This window comes from Petromyzon marinus, chromosome 3 (genome assembly GCF_048934315.1).
Source record: "Petromyzon marinus isolate PM22_M1 ecotype Great Lakes invasive population chromosome 3, UKy_Petmar_22M1.pri1.0, whole genome shotgun sequence".
In the NCBI taxonomy this organism is placed as follows: domain Eukaryota; kingdom Metazoa; phylum Chordata; class Hyperoartia; order Petromyzontiformes; family Petromyzontidae; genus Petromyzon; species Petromyzon marinus.
The window spans coordinates 1,286,640-1,303,880 of NC_133669.1; the positions used below are offsets into that span (position 1 = coordinate 1,286,640).

At 52.2% G+C, this 17,241-nt stretch overlaps 1 protein-coding gene across 2 annotated transcripts in view; it reads right to left on the reverse strand.

The window, feature by feature from the left end:
* Positions 1-533: 533 nt before the first annotated feature.
* LOC116951124 (uncharacterized) overlaps positions 534-17,241 on the reverse strand; it is a 115,970-nt gene continuing 99,262 nt past the window's right edge. For both annotated transcript variants that reach the window (XM_076072142.1, XM_076072159.1), the window contains one exon: positions 534-1,259. In XM_076072142.1, coding sequence (XP_075928257.1) covers positions 802-1,259 — 458 coding nt within the window. In that variant the 3' untranslated portion in view covers positions 534-801. The remainder of the gene's footprint in view (positions 1,260-17,241) is intronic.

Below are 17,241 nucleotides of genomic sequence, written 5' to 3' on the forward strand. Positions count from 1 at the left end.
TCGAGCAGAGAGAGAGAGTGGCTGGGGGTGCCTTTCTGCTCACTCGCCGACGTTTAACGGAGCGCCTTGCACAGGGCCAGTGTCGTGCGCATTCTTCGTTTGTGCGTGCAACACATATCTTTACGCTCCGTGGCAGGAGAAAAGGGTTGGATGATGAGCCACTGGGTCTCGTAAGCCTTGTCAAGGGCATTTTTCTCTCTCCTTTGATCTCCGTGGGGTGGATTTTGCCCAATAAACAATCACAGTGAGAGTTGTTATCATAGCGGCTCGTAGCAAGTAACAAAAAACAGCACCGTGCGCTCTGATGCAGGCCTCGTTTTTGTGTTGTTGCAGATGTAGTCAAGAGAGGTGCCGTGTCCTTGTATCGTTCTTTTTGGATCTCAAATATGCATGGCCCCTAGGCCACGTTTACTCAAGAGAGGTTAAATAAGCACGGGGCCTCAACTACTGCCAGCGTGCCTACGAGATAGCGTAGTCTCACATCATCATCATCGTCTCAAGGGATAAGTTCTTAAGCAAATACACTACGGTAATGTATTTGTAAAACCCCGTAATTAGGGTTCCTTTATTTGCTTTTCAGAATGTGTTTTTTTAGCGCGCTTTCATTCGTAACAAAGAGTAATAGCAGCAGGAATCAATATCAGCAGGCATGGAGGCAAACTTGTTAGGAATGTGGTAATATTAATAATAACGCACGTTTGCAAATTAAATAACCATGTATCCCTTAATCAACAAATATGAATTATTGATCTCGTGAAAACTACTGTTAGGCTCACCAACTGTTCTCGGAATGTGGAATTCCTACCACTGGCTCAGGGCAGTAAACAGGAGATGAGCAGCCGCCGGAACGCTCATTTGAGCAGGAGAGCTCTTTTGACTTTCGAATCTGCCCACAAAGGCCTCACCCTGGGAAGGTGTCCTTATGAAAATTTCCCCCTTGGGTGTCGTCCAGCGCTTTGGAGATCCCCGTTCCGCCAACCGGCTTGGCCCTCGCTCGGCATTGGAGCGAAACGTCCTTCGGGCAGAGCTGCCGGCGCCGCGTGCGGACGACGTTTGGTGCTGTCCCCCACCCCGTTGTGTTTCCACCGCATGCCCTTGTAAGGTCCTAAGCGAGCGGATTCGCGTCCGGGTCGCATGCAGATCTGGATGAAGGCAGCGAGCCATCGCGCTCGTTTGTTGTTTAAAGTCGAGTTGGAGAGAGAGAGAGAGTGGCGGGGTGGGGGGCAGTGCGCGCCAGCTCCGGCTCGACTCGCGCGTCGCTGCAGATGAGAGGGAGAGGGGGTGCAACACAATGTGTGGAGTATTCACGACGCACGCGACACCCTTGCACTAAACGACCCTTTATCAAATGGCTTTAGATGATTAAATATCCCAACTCATTTACTGCTCAGTGGCGCAAACAGACCCAAGTGCCACGGCCACTGCCCTTCAAATGGTCACACCCTCTCTCGGGCTAAGAGCGTGGCAAGGGAAGGGGGAGGGGGAGGAGAGAAGATGCACACAAAAAACCCACGGCTGTAAAAAAAAAACAGAGACTCGAGGCCGGGCCGGGCCGTGACGCGCCCTTTCACGGGCGGCTGAGTAACACGGAGAGCGACAGGGACATGTGGAGCCTCTGCTGCGCCAAGCAAGCGGCCCAGTGGCTCGGAGAAGAGCGCTGGTTATCGCGAAGCGCCTTTCATTCCCACGGATCGGTGGTCGCAGGAGAGCCGAGGATGGAGCGAAGCTTTGATGCTGAGACGGAGGAGAGTCGCGCGCCGTCTTACCAGGGAATGAGAAGATGAGGGGGGGAATGACATCGCTCGAGTCTCGCTCGTGCGCTGAGAGAACGATGATGCACCACAAGGGCGTGTGCTTGTGGTGTGTCTGCCCTTGCTCGTTAGTCCTACTGTGTTGCTTCACATGCTGCTGGCAAATTCATGGTTGTGTCACCGTGCGTGTACGACACAATGCAGGTCAAATGTTGGATCGTGAGTGCATATAAAAGCTTACTGCATCGCACGATGCTGTACAAAATAGCCACTGTCACTATAAACAAGAGACATACAACCATAACAATGAGAATAGCGAGATGTATATATATACATAATTATTCATGCGCCCGAATGCAACGCGACTTGCTCAAAATATAAACAATTTTAAACATTTCACGACAGTTGTGGCCGCAACTATATTTCGCTTTTTTGTGGGCCCTTTTTTTTCACTGTAATAATTTCCACGGGACTTGGCTCTCAAATAGCAACCCTTGGCATTTTCTGCGCTCCTGCCCCCAGATACAGGGCTAGAGGCTTCCCTGGGCCAGATTCACCAGCTCAGCGGCGGAGTTTAATTGAAATGAAATCGCGCTCTAATGTTGACGCACGGAGGAATTTGCGCCGTGCGATGGGAGGCATTTCATGATGCGGTAGTTGCAGCCGCGTACAAACAACGTTGTGATTTCACACGAGTCACAAAATCAATAGCCGAGGTTTGTTTTTAGTGCGGTGAATTGATAACGACGGCACGGGCATTCTACCGTTCTCAATTAGCTGTGCGTTACGGAAATTAATTGACGACGACAAGATTAATGGGAAACTCGCTGCAATTCGGATATGATGTATGAGGCTCATCTGCAGTGTGACCATAGCGTTATTTTATCTGTAGCCGGAAGAATGCTTATTACTCTTAATGTGGACACAGCATGCATACAATGTGAACGGGATGCCCTAATCCTCTGAGATGCTGCCACGGCACAATGGTTAGCACACTGAACTTGCAATCCAGAGGTTGCCGGTACACCACAGTGAGTCAGCAGGTCGAGTGGGGTGGGGTAAACTGTGGGTATTCCACCTCTTCCAAGACGTTTCCACTAGCGTCTAGATGGGCTCCGTAGATCTCGTGCTAGGGGACACCCTTCCGCCAGCAGTGGCGTGAGAAAGGAATTTAAGGGCCGCACCTTTACACTCTTCCTGTACGCTGTAAGTGCCTTAGAGGCGTCAAAAGGCGCTAGGTAAGAGTCTGCAAACACTCGCAGAAGCCGTGCAAGTTAGAATGTTCGTATCGCGAGCTGCAACCGTGCGGGCGGTCGTTTGAGCACTCGCTCGCTGCTTTGTGCCTTGCGGGGTCCGGCCCGCACCTCGTTGCGTGCCGGGAGCTGTCCACGTGGCGAGAGCCGCGGTGGTGTCGAGAACTCTCGCTGGTGCCAATCGTGCCCCGAGAGCGTTTAGCCACAGGGCGACAGTTGTGATATTTATAGGATTCTAAAGTGAGACTGTTAAAAACCAATGCCCCGTTATTTATTCTAATTAGTATTATTACGAGTCTCGTTTACCCCAGAAAGTCCCACTTAGTCTCAATACTCTCTTTTCTGGAGGATCCTGCAAAGTATTCGCAGTAGGGGGGGGGGGGATGTTGATACGTCCCATCTCAATTTGCAGGTAATATTTTCTGCATTGTGAATGCGGTATATACATTTATGAACGATGATACGCCACTTTGTTTAGCTATCACTTGTGGCCAGGTCGCTTCTGATAAAGAAGCTATACAGCTCGGTGGGCCTTACCTGGTAAAATATAAAAAAATAGTTAGTTTGGCTAAGAACAGTTCTATTTTGTGGTACAACATGGGGTAAATTTCACTCGTAAGCAAAACCTGATCCACACTATAGAACAATCCCCTGGCCTCTGTCTGGCTTACACACTTCTCTCCACCAGTGACCTCTGCTACAAGAGGCCGTGTGCCAATGTCTCAAGAGTGTTGCCCTCTGCCCTTTGAACCCAGTTCAAGTGGCAGAGGGCAGCTGGTTCTCACTTGGGGGACCAACATTCCAGCACTATTCCTCTGCTTCCCGTGCTGAAAAAACAAGAGCTTTGATGCAAGAGACTTGTGAACTCAGCAAACGATGTTAATAATCGTTGAGTTCACGTACAATCCGATTCGTGTATCCTTAGCGTAAGAGTTAATTTTAATCAATGAATTGCTGGCTCATTGGATGCCTCCCGATAAGAGTAATTACTTGCCCACTCGCCATATCTATTTAAGTCTGACATTCCCTGATATTTCCTGACATTCCCACGACTTGCCCTGCATGAGTGGTGGTGCAGTGATTAGGGCACTCCGCTGTGAACCCGGTAACCCGAGTTTGATTCCTGGTCCTGCCTCCCTCCGCATGCCCCTTCACCAACCCTCACTAGTCAGTGCAGTACAACAACCCTCCATGACCGACACAGTGAGGTGGGCCTTCATCGAGCGGTAGATTGAGTGAGGGCTGTGAATCACCTTGCATGGAAGGCCGCCACCTTCCAGCTACCACCAGGCCTACCCTGATCACTACCCCTATCGCTACCCCTAGCACTACCCCTAGCACTACCCCAAGCACTACCCAAATCACTACCCCAACCACTATCACTACCCCAACCGCTATCACTACCCCAACCCCTATCACTACCCCAACCCCTATCACTACACCAATCACTATCACTACTCCTACCGGTATAACTACCCCGACCCCTATCACTACCCCTATGACTGCCCCTACCGCTATAAATACCCATATAATTACCCCTACCGCTAAAACTACCCCGACCGCTATCACTACCCCAACCACTATCACTACCCCTACCATATAACTACCCTGATCTCAATCACTACCCTAAATCCAATCACTACCTAAACCCCAATCCTTTCTTAAGCTGTTAACACGAAGGCTTTCGCGACTAATATCATCCATAATAACGTTTTTTTGGGGGTTATATCGCGTAAATATATAAACGTGGCCAATTCGTCACTAGTACAGCACACCGGTATGTTAGAGAGTCAAGCCACAGCATCTACAATCAGAGTACGACGTTTTGCCAGTAATTACAACTACCTTCATCAGGCGACAACCAGGTCTCCAACAACAAAAAACCTCTTTCTTCAGCTCTTCCGCCTGTTCTCCCAACTGTGACCATGACTGCATCACCTTCTAACATCACCTTAGGTACAATTTTGGAATTTCTGTGAAGCACCCTGGAATAAAACGCGATGTTAATCATCTACAGTACACGAGGTACGAAGGTGGCACGCTCGTGTATGGTTGGGAGGCGACTGGAGCCGTCTTCACGACAGCGTCGATACCGCAGGCCCTGCTCGGCACCCGACTCAACGTGCTTACACGGGAGACGTCGCTGGGAGTGCTCGCTCAAGGGGGACTTCGGTGGGAGTGCTCGCTCACAGGAGACGTCACTGGGAGTGCTCGCTCACGGGAGACGTCGCTGGGAGTGCTCGCTCACAGGAGACGTCACTGGGAGTGCTCGCTCACGGGGGACTTCGCTGGGAGTGCTCGCTCACTGGGAGACGTCGCTGGGAGTGCTCGCTCACAGGGAGACGTCGCTGGGAGTGCTCGCTCACAGGGAGACGTCGCTGGGAGTGCTCCCTTGCAGGGAGACGTCGCTGGGAGTGCTCGCTCACAGGAGACGTCGCTGGGAGTGCTCGCTCACAGGAGACGTCACTGGGAGTTCTCGCTCACGGGAGACGTCGCTGGGAGTGCTCGCTCACAGGGAGACGTCACTGGGAGTGCTCGCTCACAGAGAGACGTCGCTGGGAGTGCTCGCTCACAGGAGACGTCGCTGGGAGTGCTCGCTCACAGGAGACGTCACTGGGAGTTCTCGCTCACGGGAGACGTCGCTGGGAGTGCTCGCTCACAGGGAGACGTCGCTGGGAGTGCTCGCTCACGGGGGACGTCACTGGGAGTGCTCGCTCACAAGGAGACGTCACTGGGAGTGCTCGCTCACAGGAGACGTCACTGGGAGTGCTCGCTCACTGGGAGACGTCGCTGGGAGTGCTCGCTCACAGGGAGACGTCACTGGGAGTGCTCGCTCACAGGGAGACGTCGCTGGGAGTGCTCGCTCACAGGAGACGTCACTGGGAGTGCTCGCTCACTGGGAGACGTCGCTGGGAGTGCTCGCTCACAGGGAGACGTCACTGGGAGTGCTCGCTCACGGGGGACTTCGCTGGGAGTGCTCGCTCACAGGAGACGTCACTGGGAGTGCTCGCTCACGGGAGACGTCACTGGGAGTGCTCGCTCACGGGAGACGTCGCTGGGAGTGCTCGCTCACAGGAGACGTCGCTGGGAGTGCTCGCTCACGGGGGGGGGGGGGTGGATGCAGCCTCTACGCCTCGCCGCGCGGTAGTGCATGGCGCTAGTTCGCACCACTACGCGTGGGTTCACGCGTAGCGATCATCGTATTTCACGAGTGAACGGCGCGCACCAATTAGGGATTAATGCAAATGACGATGATTGTGGATGGTGGAGCGCGCAGCGGCGCGTCGCCAGCTCCCTGCGCACCGTCGGCTAGCCCCCCCCCCCCCACCGCGATAAGAGCGGTGCCACCGTGACAGGTAGAGGTGTCTGCAGCAGATGACCCTCCGTGGTGTCGCAGCAATGCGTCAAATCCCTGGCGTCTAATCCGAGGCAAGCCGAGAGTAAATCAACACGAGAGTCGAAAGCTGCCTCGGACCTCTCGGCATTGCGGCGTCGTAGCGGCACGCTCGTGGTGCCAGGTCACCCGACACCGAGAGTCATTCCTCGGCCGTGCTTTTGATCCGAGTGCAATGCCTGCCCCCTTTATTGTTGTCTAAATGCCGGGCGTGAAAGTGGCATGCCGGCTCCAGTGCGTGCGTCGCGTTGCTGCAGGCAGCCGCGCGCGGGTACAGCGCTGTGGGGCCGCCGGGTGGATTTTGTTTTCGGTGCAAAGGGCAGTCAGTGGCCGGACCCCCCCCCCCCCCTGCCCCGATGTGGAGGAGGCAGACGAGGTGAAGGCGTCGTCGTCACGAATCTCCCTCTCACCTTCGCCCCCTCCGTCGCCACTGGTCGAGCCCAGCCACGGTGGAGCGAGTGTCCGGCGAGACCCACAGCCATCATGTCACAGCGACACTCCTTCCTCTCAAACCCGCCTGGGCATTCCAGCGTATGGAAATTCCACATTCTTGTGACAGGGTCACTCTATTCATAGGTTTGACGACTGTTGTTTCCACAACATCATCATCATCATCGCCAGGATGAGCCGTGGTCGCTTTCCATAACAATCAATATGTAGCCTCTAACTTTCCATAACAATCAATATGTTGTCTCTGACTATCCATAACAAACAATATGTTGTCTCTAACTTTTATATATTCTCTGGTCCGTGTGTTTCCTCCTTCTGTATCTCGGAGTCATTCCGAGCACGCCGCTCTCCGTGATTCTCTGCGCACTTTTCAGCTTTTGTCTCAGTTTATCTGTCAATGCCCCTCCTGTGTCTGATCCACGTGTCAGAGCAGGTCATATGCTGATTATAAACATTTTATACTTGTGCCGGTTTTTATACGTGGATTTCTGTAGCCGCTCTTCCAAATCCACACAGCACGTCCAGGGACAACAGTCGATTGCATCTCCTACTCTCATACTCGTGGTTGCTGCATTGCCGTCGGCCTTATAACATGTGCAAGATTTTGCAGTGCGCGTGATGCAGTGGGAGACTTTCTTGATCACGCAACGCGATGTCACGTGACCCCCGGCCTCGAGAAACAGTTTCTCGAGCAATGAATGAGGCCGGAGGCCTATCAGGTGTCTCGCTCAGTCAGACTTCAGATCGCGGACGATCCCTGCCAACTCGACCATCCGCACGGAGTTGCCACGAGCACCGATCACACGACCGCACGCACGCGCACGGGGATCCAGAGCCGCTGGGATCGCAGAGCGGGGATTGTGAATTTGTAATTGGGAGAGGTGCGCGACTAATTGGTAACGAGCAGCATCTGAAGCGCGCACAGAATTCCCATTGATTGAGCAGCTGGCGCACAAACGCTTCTTGTTCGTCGCAGCACAGAGCCGGCGCTGTCTCGCAGAACAACCCGAAGCTTTGTCTGCCGCTCGCGTGGTAGCACCACGCAGCGCCAGGGCCCTCGACATGGACACTAAACTATTACACTTTGTTTTTTGGCCAGGTAAGGCCCCACTGAGCTATATAGTTATATTTCAGAAGCGACCAGGCCATCACAAATGATAGGTCAAAGAAGTGGCTCATTACGTGGACATTTATAGCGGCCAAATACTCTAAACGCTTGTCGATTCTCAATGTGGAGGGAAAAACCAGAGGGCTCGGAGAAAAATCCACGCGACCATGGGGAGAGAGAGACACGCAAACTCCAAATATACAGCAGGCGTCAGGGTCGGTATCGAACCCCCAACCTCCTGTATACCAGGCGAGGGAGTTAACATTCCGTCACCGTGACACTGGCCCACTCGGCCACCACCCTGCCAACAGGCCCTGCTGTTTTACCGACAACAACAACAAAACAGCACTCATCCATCTCCTTGCTTATTTGTGTGGAGATAGCATTGATCCAGGCCAGATTGCGCAATCTCGGTAAAACAAGCAGGGCTCAGCGCCCCCCCCCCCCCCCCCCACACACACGGGGAGGGAGCAGGAACACGGGGAGGGAGCAGGGACACGGGGAGGGAGCAGGGACACGAGGAGGGAGCAGGGACGGGGAGGGAGCAGGGACGCGAGGCGCGGCCCCTGCGGTCGCTCTGCTCGCGCCACTGCTGGTGGAAGGGCCTCCCGCTCGAGAGAGCTCTAGAGACAACCCCCCCCTCCCGTCTCTCTTAGAGGGCATGTTGGCCTACTCTTCCACGGTGGCGTGACCAATTTGGAAAGAGATGGCCGTAACCGACGATCGACTGACGGTGGTGTGCTCGTACAGGTGGATCGACAGAGCTGCGGGGAATTTGAGCAACTTGCCGTGTTTATTTTGTTCTCGAGTCCAGAGCGCCGCTCATCCTGTCACCGCGGGTGGCAACATCCCTTGCACATACACCACAAACAAACACAAAGATCACCCGTATAGCCTTTAATAGACTGTAGGGGCAAGTGCTGCTAGCGAGCACCTATGAAGGCCGGCACGGCACACGTGGAGGTGGGTGGCCAGCACCACGCCCGGCCGCCTTTGTCTCCCTAGTAGTGATGTTCACACACCGCTCCAGGTACTCATTTGAGGCTGAGACGGCCTAGGTGAGGCCCAGGACCGGTTCAGATAATCGTCACTGGTGTTGGCCGTGAGCGGGATTGGAACTCGGGTGGCCAGGTTCATAGCGCAGCGGAGCGCTAACCGTTACCCTTACCACTCCCCACTTAAACAAACATCGTCGCACATACACGCGCACTTTCGTTAATGTTGTCGCTGCATCAGTGACTATTTTCAATTCCGACTCGGAGCAATTCAATATTGTGTAATATACAAATACACTTTGATAAATAACGAGAGAAGATTGTATTGCTCGGTTGAGAAGCCTTATTCAAGATTTTTTTAAAATAAGGCTTCTCAACCTTGGTGTTGAGAATAACGAACGATGAATACATTCTTTGAAAGTAAAATATGTACCCGCTTTTAACGTGTGAGTAACGGATGTGCCCCAAATTTTTCGCATTCATCTTCAAAATCCAAAAATCAGGTTTGGATCCAAAATTTGGGACGATCCAAAAATATTTTGTTTAAGATTATTCCGAGAAGGGAACTTAGGGAAGTGAGTGATGCCATTATTGTGAGTCCAAGACACACACACATATATATAGCATCATGTAAATGATCCGAAAAAATATATATTTTCATATCCGAAACCTATCCCGAACGCGTGTGTGTATTTATTGTGGGGGAGCGGTGGTGCAGCGGTTAGCGCGCTGCGCTACGAACACAGCGACCTATGTTCGGCTCCCGCTAACGGCCAACAACAGTGACGGATATCTGAAGCTGTGCTGGGCCTCCCGTAGGTCGACTCAGCCTCAAACGAGTACCTGGTGCGTTGTGTAAATATCGCCGCTAGGCAAACAAAGGCGGCCGAGCGTGGTGCTGACCACCCACCCCCTCGTGCGCCGTGCCGGCCTAACAGCACCCTTGCCCCTACAATCCGTTAAGGTTACACGGGGAATCTTTGTCTTGTCATCGTGATATTTGTTTGTCTATCTGAGAATCCTTTCGAGCTGCCGTTTCCGATTGTGGTCTCTTTTTGATCTACAGGATTAAAAAAACATCAACAACAATACAATAAAAACAACAACAAAAAACAACAAAAATAAAAACAACAACAACAAAAACCCACTGCAACTCCGCGCCACCGCAGTGCGTTCCGGTGAGCTCCACTGAATCTGGGGCTCGCGCAGCGGTAGAAGCGTCCCTGCCTCCCGTGTTTGTTTTCGTCGTATTTGTTTGTTTGTTTTCGTCGAGGGGGAGCGCTCGCAGGCACCTCGCTGGCTCGCCTCGCTCCTCGCGCCTCGCTCCTCGCGCCGCTCTCCTCGGCGAGAGGAGGTTGCCGCCTCGATTCAACTTCTCGGCGCCGCAGTGGAAATGAGACGGTGGCGTGGGCTTCTCAAATCCCCGGCCCCGTTGTCCACCCAGCATGTTTAAAATGTGGTTCACCACAGTCAGACGTTCAGCAGGTCACGTGTGGTGGGGTAAAGTGTGGGTAATGCTTCCCCTTCCAAAACGCCCGATCAGTGTGGCAGAGACGGCGAGACAGAGGGGCTCTTTAAAGCTCCCTCTAGCAGACGTTATCGCAGGGCTCCACCTTGATACGTTCACCATCAACCACTCCTTTATATGTTTCCATCTTGCTCCCAACATTTGCAACACTCACATAGTTGCCCCCCGAATGTGTTAGAGAATCGCCCACTGAAGCAGATATCAGAGAATTTAACGGAAGTTATGAGGATTTCTACCCAGGATGTCAATGCTCTTTAGCCCCTGAGCCACCGGATCGCCTGCACCCAATGCAGGTAATCGTAACGTGTAGCTCTTGCAGTCACTAGAGGCCGTTACATTAACCACAGCGCTATGTATTTATTTAATATGATGGACGTTCCAATTGAATCGCAGCAATTAATCGAATTGCCGGGGAGGTGTGTAGTGTTGGTCTTGGGTTTATATTGTACGGCGTGCGGGTGTGAGTGATGGGACAGCTGATGACTAATGCTAAGAGCATTAGAGCGTTAGTGCCTAACCTCCCTGGACAGGACAGAGGATTAAAATATAATTGGAGAGGAAGGTGTACGTACAATGGGGCAATTCTCCAGTGAAGTATGCAAATGAAACAAAAAGACCTACTGCACCTGTCATAAATAATACGACGTAATTATGAAATATGGAATATGTTGATAGGTGTCTAGGGTATCGAACGCAAAAAAAAAGTGTCGGGCGCAGATATTTATAGACGTGAGCACACTCGTGTTCCAGGAGTACTTGGGAACCTGCTGTAATTGAAGGGGCCCATTTATCAAAAGATAATCTTTTGAATTATTACATGCCTACATTGTACATTTAATGTCGAATTGTGCCCACCATCCCCAAATGATGGTAATTTATTTTGGTAGCCTTGAGCCAGTGGTGGAAATTCAACATCTCTATGATATGGACCAGTATTTTCACAAAAGTGGTACCTGTATTACCACCCAAAGTGATGATGGGCTGAGTTGAAACCATGACCATTATTTGAATTCACAACTTTGCAATTGCCAGTCGAGGCATCAGGCACATAACCAACAGCGCATGACCTTCCCATGACTTTGTCTCGTGGTCTACAGGAGTTGTAGGAACGCAGCGTGTTTAGATGCGATTGACGCGATAGAAGAAAGTGAAGGTTAAGAGGTCACCACTGCCAGTGCCTCGCCGCTGCTTACTGCTCTCTGCTGGACCCTGCAGCACTATTCAAGTCGACACGCAGTTCCCGAAAAAAAGTGCATTCCTGTAGCAAAAAAAACACACAACGATTTGGAGAAAGGTGCCAGCTGTTCTCCCACCCTAATTTTCATTGTTGCTGGGACTGGGGGGGGGGGGGGGCGGGTGGAAGATGCTCTTGACTGATGATGAGCAACGAGTCGATAATGTTGGCAGGGCGGTCCAGAATAAAGCGGTCCATACGTGGGATTCGGCCCTGGGCCTTCAGGAACCTCTTAGCTGGCGTGGCGCTTGGGGAGGAGGGCAGCTCCAGCTCCCGTCTGAGCGGATATCGCCACGCGCCGTGGTACGGATCGTCGCCAACAGAGTAGAGTAGAGGAAACGCTCGTGGTTATAGAAACATCGCCACACCCCCCCCCCCCCCGTTCCTCGTCTGTCAGTGGCAAAGTTGGGAGTGGATTTGAATGCCACGCGGGAAGAAATGCGCCCTCGATAGAGAACGGTTTGAGCCGCGGTTCTTTCTTGGCACGCGTCAGGATTGCTCAAGGTCAGGACTCGTCGAGTAAGATTTGTAAGTGCTAATTGCGTGTCCTCGTGGCTCGCGGGCTTGAGAACGGCGCCGGCAGAGGCTGGGCATACGTGCGAGCGAGCGAGCGAAGAGCGAGCCGGCTTAGTCAACATCGAAGCTCTTTGGGCAAAGTACAGCGATGTCTGGTGTGGTGCTTTTTCACTGTTTGGCAGAGCGTGACCCCAAAATGTAAACTGCACTGACAGCCACGGACGTGCTCTTTAATGAAAGGGTACCTATTGCCAGTGCGTCGACGCAGCTCTACGATCTTGTACGCCATAATGAGATACCGTACATCTATGTATTGTTTTTCTTTTTGTCTAGGATTAAATCTCTTGGGGATTTTATGAAGAAGAAAAAAACCGTTAAATGCCATCATTACCATGTGAAAGATGGGCCCTTTTCATATTAAAATAAGCGACGTATAAGATATTCCATCATCATTTTGTACTGAATTCAAATCGAGTTCATCACAAATTCCCACGTTTCAATAAGCATTTGAAAGCCTCAAGTTAGTAACTTCCGGGTGTTGAATCAATGGCCCGGGCATGATCTCACAACCACTCCTGAGTCAGTCAGTAACAGAGAAGTCATTGCCAGAGTCAGCTGCTGGCCTCACCACCACCTCCCGCACCACCACTTGCGAGTGCTCGGCGCGCAGGCCAGGTCACCGAATGTTAATGCGGTTTTCCCACAGGCCTCGGGCTTTCGCAACAATTGTTACCTCTGCAATTAAAGGCTCCGCTAAAGCAGGTGATTGAAGGTGGCGTGAGACAGACAGACGGGAGGGAGGAGGCGCACGAACCCCAGGAACCGCCAGGAATACCGATTTAAGAGCGGGTGTTGAGCTTTCTCTCCCTCTCTCTCTGTTGTCGTGTGGTGCTACGAGCGGGAGAGATGTCTCCACGTTCGCCACTTTCGCCGCGTGTCCGTGCGTGGTGAGCTCTTTCACGGGGAGCAGTGGCACAACAGTGCACGAGTTGAGTGCGATTCCCAACCCACGGCTACCGTCGGTAGAAAACTTAAACTTTAATTAGTACCTGTGTCTGATGTGGTGGTTTCAGATGCCTGGGAGACAAAGGCGGTCGGGCATGGTGCTGTCCATATACCCCCTCGTGAACGGTTCCGGTATTAATAGGTGCTCGCTAACAGCACTCGCCCCAGCCAGAAATCATGGTTTCATGGAGAAAGCTATGCGTTACCTTACATAACGCGCATTGATTTAAATAACATTATCTAACCAGGTTGAGTACTGATTAAGTGTCATTTTCTCTTGTTAAGTATAACTGTATCACTATGCTTTCCCTACGCAGATGATTTTAGATTTGGTTTCGAGTGGTTTTTCTATTTTATTTTTTAGGGCTTTAAGTAATGACACGTCGCACCGTAACCTACCATTTGTAGTGATGTAACACAATCTTTAATATACACTTATACTACAGCGTGTTATGTAACCGAGTGATAGTTCGAGCTGTTATGTAGTGAAGTGAACGTATGCTATTTTAACACTCACAGAGCAGTGTACCGTCACTGCGCTCTTGAGAGAACGGGACCCTTCCAAACAGACGTGGAATTTCCACAATTGTCTCAGGGCCCGCAACTGAAATAAGTGCGGTTGGCTACGTACGGCGCGAAAGAAGTTCAACACACATGCACACGTACATGCAAATGAACAGCGGGCCCACGCTCATGTGGACACAACGGGACACTTTGACTTTGGCAAACTCTGCCGCGGATTTTAACCGCACAGAGGGCCGCGTCGGAGCGACGTTCTGGAAGGCGTCGTTCCGTTTGTCGAGGCAGCTGCCCCACTCCCTCCCTCCCTCCCATCGCGCCCTCTCCCGAGTCCCTCGCTTCCAAACGACTCCCGTCGGAGAGGGCGCGGACCATCACCACCTGCCCCGACCCCCGTCCGCGTCTCAGCGTTTGAACGGAGAGCGCGAGCCGCACCGATCTCCTTTTGTTCCTGACACCGGATTATTCCGGGGGGGGGCATGCAGGGGGGGGGGGTGCATGGCTGGACCCCGACTCCTTCCCTGTGGAGCCGAGGTGATGGAGCGGTGCGGCGACGACGACGAGGAGGACGAGGAGGAGGAGGAGGGGGCCGGACTATTATTATATCCAGGAGGCCAACAAAACAAGGAGGAGCGGCAACATTCGTCTTGTGGACGTGTAGAGACATTTCGGCGGCTGTAGGTGCTTTGCGAGGGTCCGGGTGATGGGGGGTGCGTGGGAGGGGTTTGGGTGTGTGGGGTGCGGGGTGGGGGTGGTGCGGATGAGACGTGGGCAGTGATTTGGAAAGACATCGGTGCGTGGACATTATATCTCACGTGCGCATGCGATGTTCAACGCACCTATCACCCGCCTCCCGCGACTGGCAACTTGACACGCTCATTACTAATGACTAATGATTATGTATCAATCCGTCTCGGGACCTGTTCTACACGTCTATCCCCAGATCTGTAAATCTCCGTGCGGCGTCTCGGTGTCCGTGTCTGCCCACGTGTCTTCGTGTGCATCTCACCGTGCAGCGTACTACGCGAGTCTGTCTCTTCATCGAGATCTCCACAGGGTGCTTGTACGCGCGTGTTTACCCAGTTGGGACATCAATCAGCAGCCCGTCATCCGCCCAGGGTGGATAAAATGCATAGGGCTGTGTTTAAAGTAAACGGTGCTTGTGCTACAGACGGACTGGCACTGTCGTTGGAATGTGGAATCTCCGTCGTTGGACAAATGTTGCTGCTTTTAGAGATGAGCACCGCCCAACTGTCGCCAGACAACGGAGACACTTCGACGTGCGACCACGCCAGCTGATAACGCTAACACACACGTCGCTCGGTGCCTTCCCATGGCCGCATTTCACGTCCCACGGCCCAAGTGTGGCATTATTATTATTATTATTTCCCACACCTCAGATTAGCACGGTTGTCTACGTGCAGGGCGAAAGAAGTTCAACATACATACATATCTTATCGAGTTCCGTGAAATGCTGGCGTGCGTTTGGGGGTTTTCGCTCCCGGCCGGGGACTGCCGCGTGTCCGGCCGCTGACATTTGGTGCTTCTCCGCGGAGTACGCGAGACGACGGAGCAGCAGAGGCGAGCGAGCAGAGCAAGGGCAGCCGCCGGTCTCGTCCCTTGCCCAGACGGGGCCGGCAGACGTCACGAGCCCTCCCAGCGGACCGGGGCGTGCGCGTGGCTCACGGGCAAAGCGGCGTGGCCATCTGCCGATCGGGGTTCATTTCTCTTTCTCGCGCCGCGCCGTGGTGTCCGTCAGCAGTTCCAAGCGGTGCATTGAACGCTTTATGGGCATTATTCTCGTGTCGGCGAGACTGCTGTGAGCACGGCGATGGGCTGGCGGCAAGCCGAGTCAAAGCCGCGCAGCCTCTGCGTCTCGAATGCACGGCGGGGCAGTGGTCATCTCCATCGGTGGCCCCTTGTGGGTTAAAATTCAACATTGGCATGTGCTGGTTGGGTGAGGGGCAGTTTGTTTAAGACAGGATAGGCACGGATCGATTAATCGATGTATTTAAATCCTTGTTGTGCAAATAAGAATCACCGTTGAGTCATGAATGTCGCTATTGTTTCATGAACTCTGCAGCCACTGGAGGCGCTACTATAATCGCCATTAAAAAAAATAAGAGTTTAAATAAATCGTGATGCTTCATCGAATAGCGATGGGGGCAAGGGTGGATCACCGCCTACTTCTGATTGTATCAACCTGTGAAATATGAAGAGGTGACTCCGCCCTAGATCCTAATTTGAGCTCTCAACCTTTGTGACTGCGAGCGCTCTAACCATTACTCCACCCAGCTCGACTCCAGGCTGCGGTTCGAGTGGTCATTACGTGTAATCGCTATCAATAATTGTAATAACTGCACTGGCCGTACTCGACACAGGAACCCGGAATTCCTGGGTCAGGTGACAGCACATCTCGCCCCCCAAGCCCTCGAAGGCTGCCCGCACAGTGGAGGGGGGGGGGGGGGTATGGGGGAAAGTTCCAGGAGTCAATCGTGACGGGACGATCTCAAAGGGGGCTTAGATGATGAGCAAATTGGCCGAGCTTCTGTCCCTGTGCCACCGTGGCCGAGATGTCACCTACCTCGCCTGGTATACAGTGAGGGAAACAAGTATTTGATCCCCTGCTGATTTTGTACGTTTGCCCACTGACAAAGAAATAATCAGTCTATACTTTTAATGGTAGGTTTATTTGAACAGTGAGAGACAGAATAACAACAACAAAATCCAGAAAAACGCATGTCAGAAATGTTATAAATTGATTTGCATTTTAATGAGGGAAATAAGTATTTGACCCCCTCTCAAACAGAAAGATTTCTGGCTCCCAGGTGTCTTTTAGATAGGTAACGAGCTGAGATTAGGAGCACACTCTTAAAGGGAGTGCTCCTAATCTCAGCTTGTTATCTGTATAAAAGACACCTGTCCACAGAAGCAATCAATCAATCAGATTCCAAACTCTCCACCATGGCCAAGACCAAAGAGCTCTCCAAGGATATCAGGGACAAGATTATAGACCTACACAAGGCTGGAATGGGCTACAAGACCATTGTCAAGCACCTTGGTGAGAAGGTGATAACAGTTGGTGCGATTATTCGCAAATGGAAGAAACACAAAAGAACTGTCAATCTCCCTCGGCCTGGGGCTCCATGCAAGATCTCACCTCGTGGAGTTGCAATGATCATGATAACGGTGAGGAACCAGCCCAGAATTACACGGGAGGATCTTGTAAATGATCTCAAGGCAGCTGGGGCCATAGTCACCAAGAAAACAATTAATAACACACTACGCCGTGAAGGACTGAAATCCTGCAGCGCCCACAAGGTCCCTCTGCTGAAGAAAGCACATATACATGCCCGTCTGAAGTTTGCCAATGAACATCTGAATGATTCAGAGGACAACTGGGTGAAAGTGTTGTGGTCAGATGAGACCAAAATGGAGCTCTTTGGCATCAACTCAACTTGCCGTGTTTGGATGAGGAGGAGTGCTGC